At 39.9% G+C, this 24,339-nt stretch overlaps 1 protein-coding gene across 2 annotated transcripts in view; it reads left to right on the top strand.

The window, feature by feature from the left end:
* LOC124544621 (iron-sulfur clusters transporter ABCB7, mitochondrial) overlaps positions 1-24,339 on the top strand; it is a 71,948-nt gene that overhangs the window by 11,787 nt on the left and 35,822 nt on the right. For both annotated transcript variants that reach the window (XM_047123221.1, XM_047123222.1), the window contains exon 3: positions 13,637-13,832. In XM_047123221.1, coding sequence (XP_046979177.1) covers positions 13,637-13,832 — 196 coding nt within the window. The remainder of the gene's footprint in view (positions 1-13,636; positions 13,833-24,339) is intronic.

Raw genomic sequence — 24,339 nt, 5'->3', positions numbered from 1 at the left:
AAAATCTTTATTTAATTCAAACATAGCTGATCTATCTCCCTTGATTTTTGCTTTCCTTCGTTCTTCTGCAACTTGCAGTGCCTCAACTGATAGCCATCTAGCCTTCTTGCTGTTCCTTTTCTTGGGAATGTGTTTCTCTGCAGCCTCCTTGACAGTATTAGCTACTTCTGTCCACATCTCTTGTGAGCTTTTGTCCTCCAGCTCTAATACATTAAATCTGTTTTGCACCCCTACAGTGTAGTCGGAGGGTATAGAGTTAAGGTTGAATCTGCAAGTTGGGATACTTTTTGCTACATTCTGAAGTTTCAGCCGAAATTTTGCAGTCAGGAGCTCACGATCTGATTTGCAGTCAGCGCCAGGTCTTGTAGCTGACTGAACCGCGCTCCTCCACCTCTGATTACAAAGTATGTAATCAATTTGGTTCCGGTGTTGTCCATCTGGCGAAGTCCAGGTATATAGGTGACGTTTTGGTAGTTTAACAGTGTATTAGTAATTATGAATGAATTTTCTTGGCAGAATTCTAGGAGTCTCTGTCCTGCTTCATTTGTTGTATCAAGACCATATTTCCCTGTTATACCTTCTACAGCTTGATTTCCCACTTTTGCATTCCAATCTCTGACTATGAAGACGGTATCCTTTTTTGGTGTTGACAGTAGTAATTCTTGTCAATCTCCATAGAACTGGTCAATAATTTCCTTTTCAGCATCAGTTGTTGGCGATTAAACTTGAATTACTGTGACGTTGAGGGGCTGACCTTGAAGTCTGATGGCCATCTTTCTATCATTTTTACATTTGCATCCCATTACAGCTTTTCTCACTTTATCACTAACTATGAAGGCTACTCCATTACTTCTGTTGTTATCGTGCCCAGAATAATACACCATATGGCCATCCAAAGCAAATTCTCCCGTGCCAGTCCACCTCATTTCACTTATTCCCAATATGTCGATGTTAATTTTCTCCCTTTCTCTTTTCACTATGACTAGTTTTCCTTGATACATGGATCTTACATTCTATGTTCCTATGCAGTGCTTCTCTTTGCACCATCTTACTCTTCGTGAAGCTCCTCTCAACCTGGTTCCCTCCGGAGATCCGATCGGGGAACTTGAAACTCCGGAACATTTTGAGCTGAGCGAAGCCATGGGGTTTTCTTGGGATAGTTCAGTGGTGGTTTCCCATTGCCTTCCACTGTCCTCCAACTTCTGTCTGCTCACCGACTCAGTTTCCCGCTGGAGTTGGTTACCCAACCTTCCGCTGAGTTTCTTGGCTTAACAGGGGCACCACTTGTAGGTAGGAAGTTGGAGAATTGAGGTGACAGAGGCTGTGAGAACTCTCTTGCTGAGTTCTTGTAATCGCGTATCACCCCCATTTTATGCCAGTCTCATGATGTCTGCAGAGAGACCCCCCCCCCCCCCCCTCCCCCTCCGGTTGTTTCCTGGGCCCAAAGACAACATTACTAACTGCAGTAAATGTTTACTGGAAGATTGCATTAGAAAATCTGTATTAAAGTCACCAGCAATCAAAATTTCTTTGTTTCTTCCTGTTAAATAACCCAAAAGAGCTTCTAGATGATTTATAAATAGATTATAATTTCCTGCAGGTGCTCAGTAAATAGTTACTATTATATAGGATCTGTTATGGAACTCTACTTCTGTGCACATGCTTCTAGATGCTGCTCTAAACAGAATTTATTAATGTCTATGTTCTTGAATTTATGGCAGTTTTTAATAAATGTGGCAACTACTCCTCCATCCATATCTACTCTGTAGAAGTAGGAAGCTAGCTTAAATCCTGAAATGTCTAACATATCTATTCCAGTGGTCACTTGATGTTCAGAGAGGCAGATTGTCAATTTGGTTAGATGAATTCATTTCATCGATACAAATGAGTAGTTCATCAACTTTATTTCTGAGTCCCGGAATGTTCTGGTGTAATAAAGATAACTGATACTGCATACTAATGGGATTATAACTGCTTTGGCGAAGATGAACTGGCGGTTTCTGATTACTTTCTGTTAAACATTGTTTAAATGGAAGCTGTATGCTAAAATCTGACTCCTGTTCATCTGTTTTCTTAAACTGAGTGTGTCTGCCAATCTCTCTTAAAACTTGTTTTCTTTCCCCCTTCCCTATTCCAAAAAGGCGTCCCTCTGACAACTGTGACCACTGGTATTTTACCACTTGTGACAGTGTCCCCCCTTAAGATTTCTGCAATCAACCCGGACAGTTTTCCCTTCCCTTTCCTATTGAGGTGAAGGCCATGCCTAGTGTAGTCCCACCTATCGATAGCATCCACAGGAATCAGACCAATATGGGACCCTATATCCGTCCTAAGCAGCCATTCCAACTCCAAGTTCACCCTCCCTACAGGAGAGTTCAAATGAGGTCGATCGTGGTGTCTCAACACAGACACAAATCCCACACTCATATGCTTCGTTGCTGATGCTATCTTCACCAGGTCACACTCTATGGATATTCAGAGTCTCTGTCAATGCTATTTCCCAGACCACCCACTATAACCACGGCATACTCCTTTGTGAAATCCTTGCATAAAGAACCTACATCCTCTGTTACCTGACCCAGATCTGCACTAGGCTTGAAAAAGTTTGTGACCTGGTACTCTGGACCTAGATTTTCCTGCAATTGTTGGCCAACACCTCTACCATGGGAACTACCTAACAGAACTTTCTTTCTGTTTACAAATTTCCCTACCTTTTTCAAGTCCATGAAAGCTTGTTGTGCTGTTTCTACAGCTTCAGCTACATGAGGCTCATCCGATTCTGACTGAGGCAACAGGTCAAATCTATTGTCAAGATTTATGACAAAGCTGTCTGATGCTCTCCTTTGCCTGTTCCCCCAGTTCCCCCTATTACCTGTTGCCACTTCCCACCTCTGTTCACCCTTCTCCCTCTTTAACCTGTCCAGATCCTCCCTTGCCTTATCTAGGTCAGCTTGAAGAGCTGCAATTTTCCCTTCCTGTTCCAGTATTTTCCTATCTCTACTGCAGATCCTACAATACCACTGGTGAGCCTCATTTATGTCCCCATTTCCCACGCCACTACATTCGCCCCAATGAAAGAAACTACAGCACCCATCACCCCATACCCCAAAACTAACGATCCTATGGCGTGTCACACACTTCTCACTCATGATAGAATGGAAATCGTATAAACTGATTTAAGTACTGACTAAAACGTAAACAATGATTTAAGTACTGACTAAAACATAAACAAAGGACCCTGGAAACTATTCAGGCAGATATAAATTTCATGCCCCACATGTTGTGAAAAGTATTTGGGCCCTTGTCAGTGGAGATAATGATACTAACATTGTCGAATAAATATTGGTTGCATGTTTCACTTTGGGCATGCTCTTCAGTGTGGTAGACAGCTGATAGCTTCAGTTGTTGAGCTTTTTGAAATAATAACCCACGTAACAACTGCAAACAAGTGCTCACATAATAAACTGAAAGTAACTCTACTGTATAAACCCAAGCTCAGTGAATTTATTTTGTCTACTCACTCATGGTAGGTAAAATTGCCTTTCTTGGATGAACACTAAAACTATCTTACAGGATAACTAGGGAACAGTTTCCCCTCTAGCAGTGTAGAACAGTGTGCAAGGATTTAAGTAGAATTTGTCCATATTTGCATTATTATTGTTAGTAGCTCATTTCTGTATTCCATGAAGTAAGCGTTAACACACTTTGTGAAAAATACACCCTGTAAATGTGTGTGTGCACTGTTTGCTGACTTGCTTGCTAGCTCTTCAGTTTGCGCACCTGTGAAGGAGGGAAGTAGAATGTGCAATAACCTCCCTCCACTGGCTAAAGTCTAGATCAGGGGTGCGGCAGTTGTGGCAGTGCTTATCTGCTGCTCATAAGTTGGCAAGGCGCCAATTTCGCATAGCCAGTAGGATGATTCTTTGACGTAACCAAAGAAAGGTGAGAACAAAAGCAATGTATTTCTAGCTCTGAAATTGAAACCATTGTCTTGTTTGTTGTTTTTTGGTATATTAGTGAGCATAGAGAGAAATATTTTGTGATTATGGCAGCATATACTATAAAGTGGACTGATTTAAGTGATTTAGTTCTGCACAGCAACATCGACTGTTAGTGCAAGTCTTGTGGATTAATTGCAGAGAGACGAAAATTTATCAAATTTGGTGGTGAAATGACTCTTAGTCAACGGTTTGTATGGAAGGAATCATCTGGAAGGGCAGCAAAAGCTGCCACTTTGAGTAAGTGGATCAATGTTTTTAATTCAGTGTTTTTTAATAAGAGTTGCATGTTCAGTATATTAATGAACATTGATCTACATACCTTCTCTAAAGATTTAACGAAAAAACTTGATCCACTTACCCAGTGTGCTTGCACACATAGACTGTGTAACAACACAGAACAGAGAAAGTTCACTGCTTTTTCGAATATATCGTGGGTTGCGACACTGTCCATGGTTTGGAGAGACTGGCACAGTTCAAATAACTGTGACTCAAGCAAGGAGCAATTAATTTATAGTCCTTGTTTATGGCAGTGTTTCACACTTTCTTACGTATGTATTCCTTCAAAACTCTCATCTGCCTCTTGCTCTCTCATTGGCTATGTAATGTAAACAGTGGACACATCTTCTTTTTTTCCATCGTCCCTTACTACAAGAGCTGACAACTTTCCTGCATGAAATGCATAAGTATCCCATTGGCCCTGTTGTAGACTTTTACCCCTCCAGCCTGCCACACCAGCAGGATGCAATTTATACCTTAATAAGATTCTGTTGTGCTTAGATGTTGTACACACATTTAATATTTGTTCTTAGGCCACTTTATTCAATAATAAACATTAATTTTTTTATAGTTACAACACCATGTTTAACAATTTGCCATTTTTCCACCCTCAGCAATGGGAAAACTATTAATTCTAGGGAAAAAATGAATATGACCATTTTGTAAGAAATTTAATATACTCTAATTTTGTAGAGGGAAACATTTTTGCTAGGAGCCTTAGTTTAAGAATTATATAAGAAAAATATGAAAAAAGCTATCTTAAAGCATCACCCCCTGCCCTTCCACCCACCTACCCCACACTCACACTCAACTAGTCAATATTGTTTGTATGTTTTTCCTGGCACTCAGCAGCCAGAGACTGTGTCATGTGTGGGCAAGTTGTGTTTACGTATGTTGTCTATTTGTGAGGAAGGCCTTGTTGGCCAAAAGCTCGCTTCCTGACAGTCTTTTCGTTGTTCCTATCTGCTATATGGTCCGTAGCAACTATCCTTTTCATAATATTGTTACATTCCATCCTGGATTTTACATTGTTTGATTTCTCAAGGATTTTCCTTTTATTTCAACACAAAGCTGAGAGAAGAATTATATTTTATTCATAGCAATATCTCATTAAATCGTACCAAGCATTTCGGACTTCAGTACCTCTATCTTAGATACTTTGCAACTTTTTAATTGTTCATCTTATTCTGTACTGCTTGTGCCTATAGAAAAAAGATATTTTGAAATTCTAGCAATAAATTTTGTAAATTCTTTAATATTAATTAGTTTTTGCCCAATAATTTAGAAAAGTTGCCTTTTTTTATTTTTTGGAGTTTGTCGGAATACATATGCCTGTGCTTGTGTAACAGTAGCAGTTAGCACTATTCCATGCAGTATGCATACTTATTTAGAGCGTTTTAGGTTTCAGAAGATTCTGCTTTTTGTCTATATTTGTGAACAGATATGTTACAAAATAAGGGTCAATGAAAAACAAGCTGTGTTGTTTTTGTAGATAGTTCTATTTTAAGCCTGCAGTATTTTCATACATTATTTTATCTCATTTGCTCTAGGTAACTCCTGTGAGCTCTGTGAACAATTGACTGAAGTACCTATATTACAAGTACTCAGTCTAAAATGGAGACACAACCTCAGGCAGTATGTCTTTTAACCCTCTACTGCATGGTGTTCCTATTTGCCAACAAACTGTAAATTTATGTACAGTGTCAAGAAAACTACTTATATATACATGGTGTTGCTATGTGGTAACGCACGGTGTGTAGCTGTATGGACCTAGACTGCAGTTACATCTATTTAGATCCAACCTCTGCGAACGATCGTGAAGTGCATGGCAGTAGGTATGTCCCACTATACCAGTTATTAGGACCGTTTCCTGTTTCATTCATATATGGACCACAGGAAAAATGATTGTGTAATGCCTCTGTGTGTGTGCTGTAATTAAACTTACTGTTATGATGCCTATGGGAGCAATATGCAAGGGGCTGTAGTATATTCCTAGAAGTCATCAATTAAAGTCAATTCTTGAAACATTGTTAGTAGACTTTCTTGGGATAGTTTCCATCTGTCTTAGTCTGCCAGTTCAGTCCCTTCAGCATCTCAGTGACTCTCTCATGGGTCAAACAAACTTGTGATCATTAGTGTTGCCACCCTCTGTCTAATATCCCATGCTAGTATCTCACGTGATTTGTAAGCAATCACTTTAGTAGATTCGTGGAATTTTCCTAAATTCTACCAATAAAAAAGTCTTACCACCTGCTTTACCCACGACTGAACCTATGTGATCATTCCATTTCATGATATACACGTGCTGTGCTGTGGGGCAATCAGTATGGTCAAAAATGAACACACTCATATGTCGTGATCGCAGTATTGCTCCAAGATGACCGGTTTCAACAGTCTTATGCTGCCATCATCTGATGTAATGGGAAAACAAAGATAATAAGGGGGGCTGGAGGGAGACTAAAATTCATATGACAGATATACGAGGGTCGTCCACAAAGTGAGTTCCGTTTCTAATTCTGTCCTCGGCAGCACTATGATTGCAGTTCCGAGCAGGTGTGGCAGTTAATTTGACTCAAGGAGAAGACATATATGCCATTTTCAGATTGCTGCTGATTCGTTTTCTAAATGCAAAGAAAGTTAAACCAAAGGAAATTCATCCGCAAATCTGTGAGGTTTACAGGCAAAATGCTATGAGTGATTCAATGGTTAGAAGATGGGTCAGACTGTTCAGTGAAGGACGTGATCAAGTGCATGATGAAGAATGAAGTGGATGCCCGTCTGTGGTTACTGATGAACTGGTTCACACAGTTAAAGAGAAGATTAAGCACAACCATAAGCTTACACTTAGTGCCCTTGCTATGGAAGTTCCACAAATCTTACAATCACTAATTCATGATATTCTTACTGAAAAACTGAAATTTCAAAAAGTTTGCTAACATTGGGTACTCAAAAATCTTACTGAACAACACAAAAAACAAACAGATGGGCAGTGCACTTCAGTTTTTGACACGGTACAATGAAGAAGATGATGATTTTCTTTCTCGGGTGGTGATGGGGGATGAAACTTGGGTATTGTATGACACCCCTGAAACAAAACAGCAATCAATGGAATGGAGGCACAGTTCATCCCCAACAAAGGTTAAGCCTAAACAAATCTTGACACCTCGAAAAGTCATGTGCGCCATTTTTTGGGACAGAAAAGGCATTTTGCTGATTGATTTCTTACAACGAGGCCAAACAATCAATGCACATAGTTACTGCAAGACCATTAAGAAATTGTGCTGTGCTATACAGAACAAGCGCCGAGCATTACTGTCAAAAGTTATTGTTTTTTTCCACGATAATGGCCTACCTCACACGGTTAATGTGCTGAACACCATTCTCACAAGTTTGTCGCACACTGTCAGTGGAGTGTTAACATGGAGGTGGCAGACCCGCTACAAAGTTATCTATCTCGCTGTTGGATGATCACATTCAGTGGTTACAAGTAATGAATAGTGGTATTTTATTGCCATGTCCTATTGGACTTGAACACAGTTGTATTTGCCACTGCTGTCTGCTTTGATATGGATAACAAAAGTGTAATCTCTAACTTCCTTTTTCAGTTTAGATTTTTTAAATTTCTTCAATTCCGTAGTATTTGAAGTGACTTTTCTGTTTGCTACACTGTGTGTGTTTATTCAGCTTTATTCTTTTGCTGTCGTGCAAACCTAGGGATTGGACATGTTATTTAATAAAAATGTAGTGTCACACTCAGAACCGTAGACAAGTGGCAGAGTTTACATTAAAATTTATTCTGTATCTCATACTGTTATTGTGGGGGATCACAGTACAGCTGAAAGGGATTTATATTGTCTGTAACAAAAGCCACTAAGGAGTAAATGTGGTGAGAAGTGAATGTAAAATTCCAGGGAACTTAAAACAGGCTTCTACAATATGTACCATTATCTATTTTACTCTGTTTCTCATGTCTACTAAATGAACACTTTGGTTATAATAGAGGGAAACATTCCACGTAGGAAATATATATCTAAAAACAAAGATGATGTGACTTACCAAATGAAAGTGCTGGCAGGTCGACAGACACACAAACAAACACAAACATACACACAAAATTCAAGCTTTCGCAACAAACTGTTGCCTCATCAGGAAAGAGGGAAGGAGAGGGAAAAACGAAAGGATGTGGGTTTTAAGGGAGAGGGTAAGGAGTCATTCCAATCCCGGGAGCAGAAAGACTTACCTTACGGGGAAAAAAGGACAGGTATACACACACACGCACGCGCGCGCGCGCGCGCACACACACACACACACACACACACACACACACACACACACACATCCATCCACACATATACAGACACAAGCAGACATATTTAAAGACAAAGAGTTTGGGCAGAGATGTCAGAGATGACATCTCTGCCCAAACTCTTTGTCTTTAAATATTTCTGGTTGTGTCTGTATATGTGTGGATGGATGTGTGTGTGTGTGTGTGTGTGTGTGTGTGTGTGTGTGTGTGTGTGTGTGTGCGCGCGCGAGTGTATATCTGTCCTTTTTTCCCCCTAAGGTAAGTCTTTAAGCTCCCGGGATTGGAATGCCTCCTTACCCTCTCCCTTAAAACCCACATCCTTTCGTCTTTCCCTCTCCTTCCCTCTTTCCTGATGAGGCAACAGTTTGTTGCGAAAGCTTGAATTTTGTGTGTATGTTTGTGTTTGTTTGTGTGTCTGTCGACCTGCCAGCACTTTCATTTGCTAAGTCACATCATCTTTGTTTTTAGATATAAATGAACACTTTGTTTACTTTAAGTGCTTTGCCGTAGCAGACAAATGCATAAGACAACAAGGACTGAAGATATGCAAAATGAACCAACACCTGTGTCTTTAGGTCAACACATAAGAGATGCGTGCTGGTTTTCTCGATTATTGTGCAAGTTCATTCCATTTTAACTTCTCCAACTAGAGCACAAGAAATTTCTCGCAATGTTTCATCTAATAAATGAACATTGTTTACTTTTGGTGCAAGCTGGCCAGTTTAACTTAGTAGAAATAGCATTCCACGAGTCTTTGTGAAATTAAAATTATTCTATTAGCTGTGAACCTCTTGTAGGTGTGTTCAGTCCTCATCTGAAGTTTCTGCTAGGACTGAGTTAGTCCCTTGAACAATAGGCATTGCAGTTTTTGATCAGCTCTTTAAAGTCATTGAAAGACCATTTATGTTAGTTAGTAACAAGAGTGGATCCACTACTGATCATTGGGGCACTTCTCATACCATATCCCCCCCCCCCCCCCCCCACACACACACACACACACACACACACACACACACACACACACACTCTCTATGGTTAATTTCATGTCTGGAACACAGCATGGCAATGAGACCCAGAGCTTTCTGTTATGAAGATAAGATTCCATCGTTGAAGAGGGTTGCCATTAATGCTATAACATTTTAGTCTGCCATCTAGGATTTTGTGATCCGTACAATTAAAGCTTTGGCAAAGTCACACAATATGCAAGTGGATATTTTTTCTCAATATTCACATCGGCTCTTATCTGGAACATAATGTCATCTTGACACAATATTTTGGCAGTCCCCTTTTGCCGCCATCACACTAACTCACTGGAAATGAAATCAAACCACAGCAGCAGCTCCATCATACGTCGCCTGTATGTTCACCGCACATGCACGAACGTAACTGTCCTCTAGTGCAAAGACGACAGCACACCAGTGCTGAAAACTCACAGAAACACTAAATTGATATCAAACACTGTTGACACCTTTTTATAAACAAAATACTTTTTTTAATGTCAAACAAAACAGGGTTCCAACTCTTACTTAAAGGATGTCCATTATGTCTGTTTATATATCATCAGTTAGCCAGATTTAAAAAGCTTCTTTCACTACACAGTTCCAATAACATGATGCAGGGGAAACCACTTGTGTCTCATCATACAACATTTTATGTCCTTCAGTAAGACAATGTTCCGCAGCTGCAGATTTTTTCTGGCTGAAATAAATGCTGTGGTGCTGGTGCTCCAGGCATCGATCATGGACCGTAAAAATTGTTTGTCCAATATAGGCTTTCCCACAATGGCAGGGAATTTTGTGCTACCGGTCTTCTTCAAACCCAAATCATCCTCCACTGTACCAAGCAGTGCTCTGGTCTTAGCTGGCAGATAGAATACACTTTTGGTATCAAATCTTTCTAAAATTCTTACTATTTTTGAAGATAAGGTTCTCACGAAAGGTAGGAACGCCACCGATTTGCTTGTGTCTTCTGTTGGTTCCCGTGAGGGTCCAGTCTGTAGAGCACGGCAGATCTGACTGTTGTTATAACTATTCTGCTTGAACACTGTTTGTAGATGATCCAGTTCTTGTGTCAAACTATCTGCATCTGAGATGGCATAAACTCTTTTTAGCAATATACATAGGACGTCTTTATGTTTGTACAGTGAATGACAACTTGATGCATAAAGGTATTGGTCTGTATGTGTGGACTTAACGATAAACTGTGTCCTAATGTCCCATCATTCCTTCAGTAGAGAAAGACTTCCATCCTTTTCAACTTCCATTGAGAACTTAATATCGGGAGGCAGACAATTAAAATGATCTCGGTATGATCCAGAGCATTCCACCTATGCGGCCATACCATTAAGGTATTGTTGACGTATCTCTAAAAACATGTTGGTTTTAAGAACACTGTCTTCAGTGCCGTGTCCTCAAAATCTTCCATAAACAAATTGGCAACTATGGGCAATAATGGACTCCTCGTAGCCACTCAGCCAGTTTGTTCAAAGTATTTGTCGTTAAATAAAAAATAAATTGTGTCAGTGCTTGGTAACAAAGCTTAGTTTTTTCTTCATCCAATTTACTGCAAAGGATCTTTGAAGAGGAACTCTGGTAAAAAGTGACACATCAAAACTAATGATCAAATCCTTGGGTCTGAGACACAGATTTCAAACAGTGAGTAAAAACCAGAGAATTAGAAGTACGATGTTCACATATTCTGACATGGGGACTGAGAATGGATGCTAAATATTTGTTCAAGTTGTGATTAGGAGCACCCAAATTGCGAATAATAGGCTGAAGAGGAACCCCTTGCTTGTGTACCTTAGGCAAGCTGTATAGTCTCGGTGGGACTGCAGCACCAGGTCAAAGTTTTTTAAGGACTTGTCAGATAATGAACTTTTCTTCAAAAAACAATGGTCTTTGTTTCGGTCATCAAAAGGTGTCAACAGTGTATGATATCGATTTATAGTTCCAGAGTTTTCACCACTGGTGCGCTGTCAGGCTTTGTGCTAGATCTAGGGTAGTAGCGTTCGCGCATGCGCAGTGGATCTGCAGGCAGTGCATAAAGTAGCCACTGCTGCAGTTTGATTTGAATTTGCATGAGTTAGTGCAGCGGCTTACTCACCTGAAGATGAAATTTTGTGTCCGGATGATGATATGTTCTGGCTGGAGACCCGATATGAATATCATCAGTTACTATGCCAAGGAAGTTTACAGAGCCATGATATTTTTTCTTGTTTAGCACTGCCAGCATTTTATTTGTGACATATTGTATTGTATTGTATTGGATTCGATTCTCAGAGGAGAATCCTGTAGTGGTATCACGCTGACTGGCAGTTAATAAGTTTTACTTAGTTAAATGAGTCAGTATTTTATTGTAAGCTAGCTCTACAAGGTATAAGCCAGCCCAAGGGAAGATTAGTGTGGCCTCCATAGAATTACAGGAACATGTGAGACAATACTGGTCCTACAGTTTATCTTAGATTGAAAATAGGCTAATCTGCATTTACATTTGTTGTAACCAGTCAGCATTTATACAAGTCACATGAAATGAGAGAGGCAGTATTTAAGAAGGTATTGAGAGGTAACCTATCCCTCATGTTACTCAAACTATCTACACAGCAAGCAATTACAAAACCAAGTAGCCGAAGAAATAAAAACTCTTTTTGTCGAAAACGTTGTAATTGTCGGAAATGGCAAAGAATTGGGAAGCTCTGTTGGTCAGAATAGACAGTGTCTTGTAAAGTGATTAAGTCAAGTATAATTACAATAAAAATTAGGATGATATACTGCAGTCACATTAAGTTGAATGGTGTTCAGGGAATTACTTAGGTAAAAAGGTACAAAGAGTTGTAATGGTTTTTCGTATATGGGCTTGAAAATAGCCATTGTTGACAAAAGTAGAAGGGTCTGACATTAGCAAAAAAAGCTTTTCCCAAAAGTAGAAATACAGTAACATTATGAGTTGTTACTTTCTCTGAAATATTTGTTTGGAGAACATGTTTATCTGCAAGTGAAACATGGATTATAGACAGTACAAACCAGGAGGTAATAGAAGGTTTTGAAACATTGGGTTACAGAAAAAGCAGTAGATTTATATATTTATTATCATGTCAGAAGTCCAAAGTATATAATGAACAAAAGGAGACCGATCATTGACATTAGTTTATACATCGGTTGACCAGAAATTGGCCACACCTAATGCATTCGGTGTTACCCTCATCGGGTGTCTCGTGGTGCATGTGACTGGAAAGGGACAACACTGTAGTACATGGTTGTTAGTCTGCACAGCACCATATTTCCAAAACTGACTCCTCAAGAAGACACCAATTGTGATAGTTGGCCTAGTATCTCATAGTAAGACATTGTAATCCGTTGAGAGGCCTCTGTGTTGTCCACTTCTGAGGGAGCTCTTCTTTTGGAACCATCCATTTCTCCAAATATTGGCATTTCTCCTCCTGCTTTGAGGTCTTTGCTTGCTGTGTGTTCCTATAATAGCTTCAGTGGTTGCCAAGGTTAGATGAGTAGATCTGAATACTAATGGGGAGGTACTTACACAAAGTGTGGATAATACAACTTTATGGCCAGACTTGAGTAAAAGAAGGGATAGGTTTTTATAGGACACATCATGTGGCATCAACTAACAGATAATTTGATAATGGAGAGAAGTGTAGGGTGCAAAAATTGTAGAGGGAGTTGGTGATGTGAATACAGTAAACAGTTTTAAGTGGATGTGGGATGTAGTAGTTATTCAGAAATGAAGACACTAACTATGATAGATTAGTGTAGAGAGATGTAGCAAAGATGATGCTAGATTGAAGCCTTAAATGGTGATACGTAAGAAATGTGAAACAATGTGTGACATTGTGTAAGTAGTGTACGAATGTGTGATCAAATGTGTATTCAAGATTATGAAATTCGTGTTTATTAACTTTTCAAAGGAAGCATTAGATAATTTTTTTTCTTACTTTTTATTGTATGTATTTATAGTTCTAAATTATGTGGTTTATTTTTTTGTGTACTGTTCCAATAAAAAGTATGTTAGTCTAAATGTAGGTGTCTTCTACCTGTAGGAGGATGCTGCTATTCGCAAGCGAGTGCTTGTAGCATTGGGCCTACTAGCTGGTGCCAAGCTGCTCAATGTATTTGTTCCCTTCACATTCAAGTGGGCTGTGGATGAACTGAATGCCACAGCTGCTGAGCCTGCGCTGACTCTTGCATCAGCGGAGAGTACCGTCCTCACGTATGTCACTGCTCTCCTCATTGGATGTGAGTATCAAAAAGTGGAATCATATTTAATTTTCAAATGTCTTGAATGTGGTTCATTATCGTCCATAATCATCAGCCAAACCAGTCATTTGATGTGGCGTATGGGTCGGCACACAGTGTAGCATCCCAGCATGTTCTCTCATTTGTGCAAATTCAGTTTCCCATTGCCATTTGTATCCAGCCGTCTTTCGTAAGTCTGTCCCATCTGTCCAATGGTCTTCCTCTGCCTCTTTTTGCTGAATCAAGCACCAGTGTAGTGTTTGTTTTGACCATCTGCCATCCTTTCTTAAAGTGGTGTGACCAGCTTGCTAACACTTCCAGGTGCTTACTCTTTCCATCATGTCGCTGACATATTTCTTACATGTTGTGTATCTACTGCTTTCTTTTTATCTTTGTTTGTGTAAACCAAAATTGAGCCTTCCGTTTCTCTTTGAGCTACTATGAGTTTCCTGACAATGAACTTGCTTAACGTCCCTCTCTTACAGGCACATGTTATGACTGGTAATATACATTGGTCAGAAACTATTGTCTTTATCTCGGCTGACATCTTGGACTTTAAAACTGAAGAGCATCTTCTGTAAGCCTGCCAGCCAACTTAATATATCAAAATATTTGTGGTGTGAAGTCTCTCTTCATATTTAGAACTTGACCCAGGCAGATGTATCCTCAACCCATTGTAATTTTGTACTTACAATGCGTACATTTTTCTCCGACGTCCATTTATTCATGACGATTGCTCGTTTTATCCGGTCATCATTTTAGATAGACTTCAGAGCAAACCAGCTTCTTCTTCTATATTATTTTCAAATAGAACAGTATCATCAGCAGATCATAGGCCCTTTTCAGTGTGATATTCATCAGTTCCTTTAGTGACATTCACAAACATTATGGAGGTTTTGTATAGGTTATATAAAATTTTAGTACAACCCTGTTAGACTTCTTTTTCTGTTAGAGCCTCAAATACAGCTAGGTCACTTATGTAATCAAATGCCTTTTCAAAATCTATAAAGGCAAGGCAAAGAGGTAATGGTACTCATTTTTTCTACTAATTTCTTATGTAGAGGATGTGGTCAACTGTACTAAATCCGGTATGAAACCCAGCTTGCTCAGTGAGTTAAGCCCAGCCAAGCATAGTGCTCATTCTGATAATTGTATACCAGTGGAAAGTTAACACTTAACCATCTTTTTGATTCTGCAGCTCTTGTTTCTTTCTGATCTTGGAAAGAAAAACTGGATAAGGATTTCACCTTGTGTGCTGTTCAGTTTTGCCTTACCCAAAGCACTTTTTGTGCTATCAGTGGTGTTTCATTTATTATTCCACCTGAAAATTACTACAGGATGATAACATCTTATGGATCTTAAATGAATTTCATCATTTGGCCATTAAATTTTATGTTGGGTTATGTATGTATCCCAGCCAAATTTTCAACACTGCATAAACATATTATTTCATAGATCAACAGTGCAAACACTGTGGCATGATTCAGGCTGTGCCTTGCCTGAGACATGATAGATTATTCTTATTATATGATCACTTCATGGAAATGATCTTGATCACATGGCATTATAGGGAATAAACACCACATCTTGTTAACCAAGATATTCAGAGGAAGGAAAATCATATAGTCTTTATAAAAGTGTCCACTGAAATTTTATCAAGCTTTGAATCCTAGTCCTTGTCATACATTTAAGGCATTATAGCAGTGTCCAGTATATTGTTTCAAGTTTCATCAATGTACAACTGAAATAAGAGGTAGAGAAGCTATCATTGTCACATTTTATTTAGTATTCAGTTGCAGCAGATGAAGTGAATTGGTTTTGTAGGAAGATGGTGGACTCTTATTTTGGAGGTGCAGAGGTCAAATCTTCGTATGCTCATTTTGATTCAGGTATTCTGTCGTTCCCTCAAAAGCTGTCAGTTAATTTCTGACATTGTTTCTTCAACAAGGGCTCATCTTATTTTCTTCTTCACATTTGTCCAACTGAGTTAATGCTACATCTGTAATGATCTAAATGACAATGATAATTAAACTCCAACCTACCTGTCTTCCTTCCAGTTGCTCAGGAAATTTATGTGCATTGGTTTATTACAGTTGAAAGTAGATTTGGCTAAGAAGCAGCCCCTTGAATGACGGCATTTGAGGATTCTCCTGTACCTAAAAACTGACCCTTGCCCTGAGGGATAGCTGCTCTAAATGAAAATGTTTGACATTAACTGAATTTTCCTTCGATATTTGGCAGAACATGATAATATGAAAAAAGGAAAAAGTTCCTAATGTCCCACAAAATTATATTTATTTGCTCATTAATCAGCTTTTGACTTCACATGCCATCTTCAGGTGACAACTGACTGTCACAAACAAAGATAAACATGATGTGTGAATTGCACAGATATTTGTACAGAAGATACAAAAATGACAGTGTTTTCCTATGTAAACATGACAGTTTTTTTTCACGTAGAAGTAATTAGATTAACCAAAAAAGGGTAAACAAAGTTTCTATGCAGAGATACAGTTAACAATGATGAGAAATAAGATGAATTTACAGTTTGAATCTAGAATTTGTAATGAAAACTTATTTTAAAAAATGGTAGATGGAAGTTGAGTCTGGTCATTTAATATTAGGCTGACATTCTGTGTCAAGTGTTTGTTGATTTCCAGTAGGGTTATCTTTCTGCTTTTCTTGGCAGTATGTAAAACTTCACTTTCTACATCATATGAATGTTTTTTAGTAGACAGGATATTGTTCCATAACAGAACACATCGTGTTGGTAACTGGAAAACCATTCTGTCAAAAGAATGAAATGACCAGGAATGTCACAGCATCATAAAAGTTTAAATTTTTCAGTGTTTTCCAAAAACAAAAACACAGGCCAGTCTAGCTCATTCATGGGTCATTCCATGTCATCTCACCTAGGCCTCCCTGCTGCTTGGCCATCACAAATTTCGTTGAAATTTTGTGTGAAAATTTTCACAGATCCTCAATGAACAATAAAAGTTTAACGTTTGTTGAAGCAATGCTGGTAGAAATATAGTCACTTGTTTGACTCATTGCGTGACTTTGCACAGAGCAAGCATGAGTTTTTTATGACTTTGAGCTGTTATAACTTGGGCAATATTTTGTTGAAAGATATGCAATTTGGCCATCTTGTACGACATCATTTGTTCTCTTCAGAATAATAATGAAAAGAATTTTGCAAACCATATTCAGCCTGAAAATTTTGTACAAAATCACCAGAAAAAATTGATGCACGAAAAATTTCAGAATTTGGAGTCTTATATTTCAGAGAATAAAGGTATGAAAAATGTGAAACTAGGCATGTAGTAACCTAACCACACAAGGTTCTCAAATATAAAGTTTCGTTTGTATAACACTTTCCAAAACTGAATGAATGAAATGAAAATTTGATGATTTTGTTATAGGATGAAAAATGCAGTATTTTTAACCTGATTTTGCAAAATAAAAACCAGTGCTATATGAAACTTTCCAAACTGGGCTCATTAGAGTGACCATGATTTTAACTGCCAAAAAATTGTGTATGATTGTCCATTACAGGCTAACAATGTTAGATAATTTGAATCACAATTGGGTGTGAAAATCGCGCCACAAGAAGATGTAAACTTCAGATTCCTATCTCTTAGAATAAATGCATACTGAATATGAAACTTGATACACAACTTGTCGGTAGTACAAGGAATTGAAATACAAAATTTCATTCACCTAATATTTTACAATCATCTACAAATTTGTCGAAAATGTGTTTATTTTCGGAAAAAGGTGAAAATAGGGTAAATTCGACACTTCTTTCACAAATACAGTTTCCTGTAAAAGCTTTGAAACTGATCTAATTCAAATCACTGTGTTTTTAAGCACTTTTGGTGCTTGCATTTTGGGTATATGTTCTCCCGCTGTATGGTGGAGCCTCTGTTTGACGACTGTGGACACCCACTCCATGAGGGAAGCATTTGTGTTCTGCCACCTGTGTGTGCAAATTGTCATGACCGCCACTCTCCTCACTTACCCGATTGCCCAGCTTACAAGGGAGAAAAGAAGATCCAAGAGAACAAGTCCCTGGATTGCCTATCTTATGCTGAGGCTTGCCAGAAATAGACTGACTCCATCCAGTCTCACTTTCTTCAACTTTTGCCTCTGATACATTCTTTCCCCCTACTACCTTGTCCTTACCCCAGCCCCATCTCGTCTCCCTGTCTCCTGCAGTTTCCACACCCGCCCCTCCCAGTGCCACTCCATTCCCCCCCACCGGACCCCTTCCCCTTGTGTGTCTCAGGCTGGAAGCCTACTACCACTACCGGAAATACAACATGTTGTTTCCTCTTATTTTGCGTTCTGTCTTGCTCTTCAAGAAATGCACTTCCATGATGACCTCTCTCCTACGTTTTGTTGTTTTGGGCATTCTGTCAGAATCGTGCTGGCCTTGGGATAGCATCTGGGGGGGCCCTGCACCTTGGTGCACACCGATGTCATCAGTGGCTGGATCCACCATTGTACCAACTTGGAAGCAATAGTAGTTAGAGTGCAAACGACCCCAGCAATCAGTGTTTGCAATGTCTACCTCCCTCCTGGTAGGACACTTGCTTACGTTGAACTGTGTACCTTTACAGCAACTCCTGCCGCTGTATCTCCTTCTTGGGGACTTCATTGCACACCACCCCCTGTGGGGGAGTGCCACTTCGACAGGTAGGAGCCTGTTAATTGACCAACTTATTACGGACTTTGATTTGTCTCTCCTAAATGACAGTTCCCCTACCCACTTCAGTGCTGCTAATGGCACCTTTATTGCTATTGATCTCACTTCCCTACATTGGTCACCCAGTGGTGATGTTCGTGAGAGTGATCACTTCCCAGTGATTCTATTGTTCCCCTGCCTCCGCCAGGCGGACAAGACCCTATTTTGGGCATTTCGTAGGTCTAATTGACCTTTATATATGTCTGCTGTGCACTTACAGTTCTCTCTCGAATTGCATTGATGTGGTAATGCAGGGTGTGTCTGCCACTATTCTTCATGCTGCTGTCCTCATCATTGACTGGTACCGTGGTGGACCAAGGATGTAGCAGCCGTTATCCAGGACTGTTGATGGGCACTGCAGAGATTTAAACAGCACCATCCATAGACCAGCATTATCTCTTTTAAGTGTGTCCATGCTAAGGATTGCGGGGAGCACCATGTTTCCTGCCTGGGGATATATGCCTCATCACATGTTTGGTCCAAGCTTTGTAGCCTTCTAGCCCACCAGCAACAATCAACTGCCCAGAGTCTTATCCTCCAGGGTGCTCTGTGTACTGATCCGTTGGTCTGTACAGAACACCTTGCAACAGCATTGGTCTCCTCTTCCTATCCTGCTACCTTTCTCCAGCAGAAATGCTGAGTTGAACAGACCCACTTCTGTTTCTACCGCCACCAAGCTGAATCCTATAATGAACCCTTCACTAAATGAGAGTCCTTCCAGGTTCTTACCTCTTCACATGACACGGCCCCAGGCCTGAATTCCATCCACAACCAAATGATCTAACGTTTGGAAGTTACCCAGAGGCAACATCTACTCAGGGTCTTCAACCACATTTGGCTCAGGGTTACCTTCCCCTTGCAGTGGTGTGACAATATACTTATCCCCTTCCTTAAGGCCGGGAAAAAACCCAACGTCTCTCTGCAGCTACTGCCTGATTAGTGTGACCAACATACTTTGTAAACTGCTCAAGAGGATGGTTAGCTTGCAGTTATGTTGTGTCCTAGAATCTCTGGGCGTTTTGTCCCCGTACCAGTGTGGCTTCCGGGAAGGGCGATCTCCAAATGGCCATTTATTCAGGTTGGAAACAGCAATCCAACAGACTTTTACTCAGTGCTGGCACATTGTTGTGGTCCTTTGACCTACATGAGGCATACAACATTACTTGGCACCATCACATTTTAGTTACCCTCCATGATTGGGGACCCCTTCTGATTTTTATCCACGATTTTTTATCCCACTGGCTATTCTGGGTTCGAGTTGTCACTTCACTCAGCACCCTTTGGATTCAGGAGAACGGTATCCCACAGGGTTCTGTGTTAAGTGTCACATTGTTCCTCATAGCCATCAATTGGCCTATGGTTACCCAAGCATTGAACGTCGATGATTTTTGTGTCTGTTTCAGCTCCCACTTAATACCATCTGCTGAGCACTGACTTTAAGGTGCTGTCTGACAGGCCTCTGCATGGGACCTCTTTCATGGCTTCCAGTTTTCTCCCTCCAAAATGTGGGTTATGCATTTCTGCCATCGACCCACAGGACACCCCAATCCAGAACTTTATTTAGGTGACCAGCGCCTAGATGTTGTAGCACAGTCCTATTTCTTGTGCCTTATATTTGATAAAAAGCTGACCTGGCTGCCCCATATTTGCCACCTGAAGATCACATGCATGCGGAAGCCTAACGCTCTCCGCCTCCTGCCCTACACATATTGGTGTGCAGATTGTGATACTCTTCTCCATCTTTACTGTGCTTTTTTTTGTCCAGATTAGATTATTGTAGTCGGGTTTATGGCTCAGCAGCTCCTTCCACTCTGAAAATACTTTACCCTGTTCAGCATTGGGTGGTGCATCTGGCTATTGGTGCCTTTTGCTCTAGTCCTGTTGACAATCTCCTCGCAGAAGTGGGGATTTGCCCTCTTATAAGTACGACAGAGTCAACTCCTGGTTTCTTATGCAGTTACCATTTCTGAGGATGTACGTCTGGAGTACAGCATTGTATGGTAGTGAAACATGGACTGTGGGAAAACCGGAACAGAAGAGAATCGAAGCATTTGAGATGTGGTGCTATAGACGAATGTTGAAAATTAGGTGGACTGATAAGGTAAGGAATGAGGAGGTTCTACGCAGAATCGGAGAGGAAAGGAATATGTGGAAAACACTGATAAGGAGAAGGGACAGGATGATAGGACATCTGCTAAGACATGAGGGAATGACTTCCATGGTACTAGAGGGAGCTGTAGAGGGCAAAAATTGTAGAGGAAGACAGAGATTGGAATACGTCAAGCAAATAATTGAGGACGTAGGTTGCAAGTGCTGCTCTGAGATGAAGAGGTTAGCACAGGAAAGGAATTCGTGGCGGGCCGCGTCAAACCAGTCAGTAGACTGATGACAAAAAAAAAAAAAAAACCCATTCAACGATTCCCTGACCATCCCTTGTACCCTGTCTTCTTTGCAAATGAGGAATGTCTCCCTCCTGATACCTGCCCCAGTGTGGGGTTGCTGGATGGCATGTGTCCCATTTACCTCTGCCAGGATCTCAATCTCTACTCACTGGAATGTGCCCTATGTATTTCGCCCACACCGCTGCCTTGGATGGTGCCTAGACCATGGATTAGGACCGACCTGTTAAGAGTCCTAAGGTCTGTGTTGCCTCTATGGTCTTCCAGCATCTTGTACATTCCATCCTTGCGGAGTTCCAGGGTGCTACTGTCTTCTGATGGTTCCAAGACGATAGATGAGTGGGATGTGCTTTCACATCTCCTACTGCCTTAGAACACCATTTATTACTGAGATCATGTCGCAGAGCTGCTGGCCATTAACAGGGTTCTCCATATTGTTATTCAGGCCTCACTCCAAAGTGTTTTAATGTGTACTGACTCGATGAACAGTCTGCAGGCTATAGACTGATGCTACTCTTGTCACGCTTTGGTCTCCGCTATCCATGACCTCCTCTCTGCTCTTGGCCGTGCTGCCTGCTCAGTTGTCTTTCTCTGGGTCTCGAGTCATATGGGCAACCCATGGAATGAACTAGCTGACTGTTTGGCTAGAGAAGCAGATACTGACCATTCCCTTTCATGGTTCCAGCTCTGCAGATATGCAGATCATCAAATTTTTCTTTGCCCAAAAGTGGAATGACATCTGGTGCGCTACTGTTGTCAGTAGTAAACCACGCACAATCAAGGAGACTACTGCAGTTTGGCACTCTTCTTTCCACTCCTCTCGGAAGGAGTCCATTGTCTTAAGCTGTCTACGCATTGATTATACGAGGCACACCCATTGTTCTCTCTTGCGTCATGAGCCACCTCCACAATGTGGCTGTGGAGCCAGACTGATGGGGTCCCATATATTGGTGGAATGTCACCTTCTTTTGGCCCTTTGTACTAAGTATGGTCTTCCAGATTCCTCAGCTTTAACATTAGCAGACAATTCACGGGTAGTTGAACTGGTCCTCAGTTTCCTCCATGAAAGTGATTTTTATTTTCAGATACGAGGTTTTGCTTTACTCCTGGAGTAGGGGCAAGGCGGTTGTGGTTGGGGCCTCTCTTTGTTTTCTTGGTCGGGGCCACATGACCACTCCCCCCTGCAAAGACCACTCTTTTATCCCTCTCTTTTTCCAGTTTTTAGATTTATTCTACCCTTGCATGTCTTCTGTTGTGTGTGTTAAAACTTTCTCGTTTTATAGTTTGACCCCTCTGAGTGGATCCATCCACTTTTAGCATACCCTCTCTCTTCCCCCTGTAACTTTGGAACTGCGGGACTAATGACTTTGCCCTTTAGTCCCCCCCCCCCCCCCCCCCCTGCCCGTCAATGAATCAATCAATCAAGGTGAGGCCCATTTATTTCATTGGCCCAAAAGCCAAGATGCTTGTTGGGTATCAGAACAATGCCTCATCACCACAGTCCATGTCCATTTAATATCAACATCTGGCTGATAGTATCAATTTCCAGAAAAAGTTTGAAAAGTGTAAACTGCGATGTTGAGAGGCTTAAAATAAAAATTGGTATTACCATTTCCATGCTGCCATGTGAGATTCTCCTACAGATTTGAGAATCAGATATTATCACTACAATGCTTTGGAACCTAAATTAAGAAACCAAGTTACAAAACAAACCTGGATGAAGAAACTCGCCCATGGCTGGTATTGCACAGATATCAGATGTGACCCCTATGGTGATGGGATTGCTGGTTCTTGTCCTTGAATAGAGAAGTGACCAATGCAATATAATGAATTATTACTTGTCAATTTAAAAATAAAAACCACATGCAGTGAAACAGGAGAAACATGTTGCTGCAATGTAAGCTTTTGCAATGGTACTTTCCCTCAAATTTACCCATCATTTTCAGGCATTGTTAGTGCAATTGGAAAATTGAATGTGATTTTCTGAATACTTCCAGCAATGATTAGTTTGAGATCAGTAATGGAGACCAGATTTTTTAAAAGCAAATTGATTTTGATCTATTTTTGTAATAAAAAAATCAATTTTGAATGGATTGTGTAAAAATTTAAAAGTGGGGTGAACGATACTTTATATAGGAAAACTTTGTTTCTTAGCTGTTGTTGACGTCATCAAAATTTTCATGTTTATCATGTGTTTAACCAACAAGGTACAAGAAGCCAAAGTTAAAACTATATTCGCAGCCCATTTTTTGTGGCTAGTTTTATTCAGTTTATGTAGCATCTGTAGCCTTCGTTGGAAATTAAACACACTGTTCTGGGGAGGGGGCTTAAAACACATTGTTTCGAACGAGACTGGTTTTGAAGCTTTAATAGCAAATGTTATTTGTAAAAGAAGTGTGAAATCTACCCTATTTTCAGCTTTTCCAAAAACTCAACATCTTTTTGACTAATTTGTAGATTATTGGAAAATAGTAGGTGAATGAAATTTTGTATTCCATATCCTTGTGCTGCTGACTTATTGCATATTAAGTTCCACATTTAGCATGCATTTATCCTACGAGATATAAGAATTTGAAATTTAAATCTTTTTTGTGCTACTATTTTCATGCCCAAATTTTATTCAAACTATGTAACACAGTTAGTCTGCATTAGATAATCGAATACACTTTGTTTTGCGGCTCAAGTTTGTGGTTCAAATCATGGTCTTTCTAATGAGATAAGTTTGGAGAGTTTCATAGAACACAGTATTTTTGTAAAATCTGGGCGAAGATACCACATTTTTTGCCTTTTTTACGAAATCTTCAACTTTTCACTTACTTTATTCAGTATTGGAAGGTGGTACATAAATGAAACTATATTTTTGAACTTTATGTTGTTACATTCTCACAAGCTAAGTTTCACATTTGTCATACCTTTAGTCACTGAGATATATGAACCCAAATGTCAATATTTTTTTGGATGTTTATTTTTTTTCGGGCGATTTTACCTCAAATTTTTGGGCTGAATATTGCTCACAAAATCCCTTCCATTATTATTCTTAAGAGAACACACAAAGTTGAAAAAGATGGCCAACAAAATATTGCCCAAGATATAACAGCTCATTTGCCAGAAATTCAATCTTGCTCCACACTGTCATGTATGAAGTCAAATAAGTGACTATATATATCTGCCAGTATTACTTCGACGAATATTCAACTTTACCTTTGTTAATTGGGGACAAGGGCGAATATTCTCACAAAATTTCACTGAAATCCATAATGATGGTTGAGCAGGAAAATGTTCATAAATTAGGCAATTTGTCTTGGAATGAATAGCATATTCTCATTAAGATTATGCAATGTTGACATTCCTTTGCTGTTAA

Source organism: Schistocerca americana, chromosome 8 (genome assembly GCF_021461395.2).
Source record: "Schistocerca americana isolate TAMUIC-IGC-003095 chromosome 8, iqSchAmer2.1, whole genome shotgun sequence".
NCBI classification, from domain to species: Eukaryota; Metazoa; Arthropoda; class Insecta; order Orthoptera; family Acrididae; genus Schistocerca; species Schistocerca americana.
This window is presented reverse-complemented; position numbering and strand designations above follow the sequence as displayed.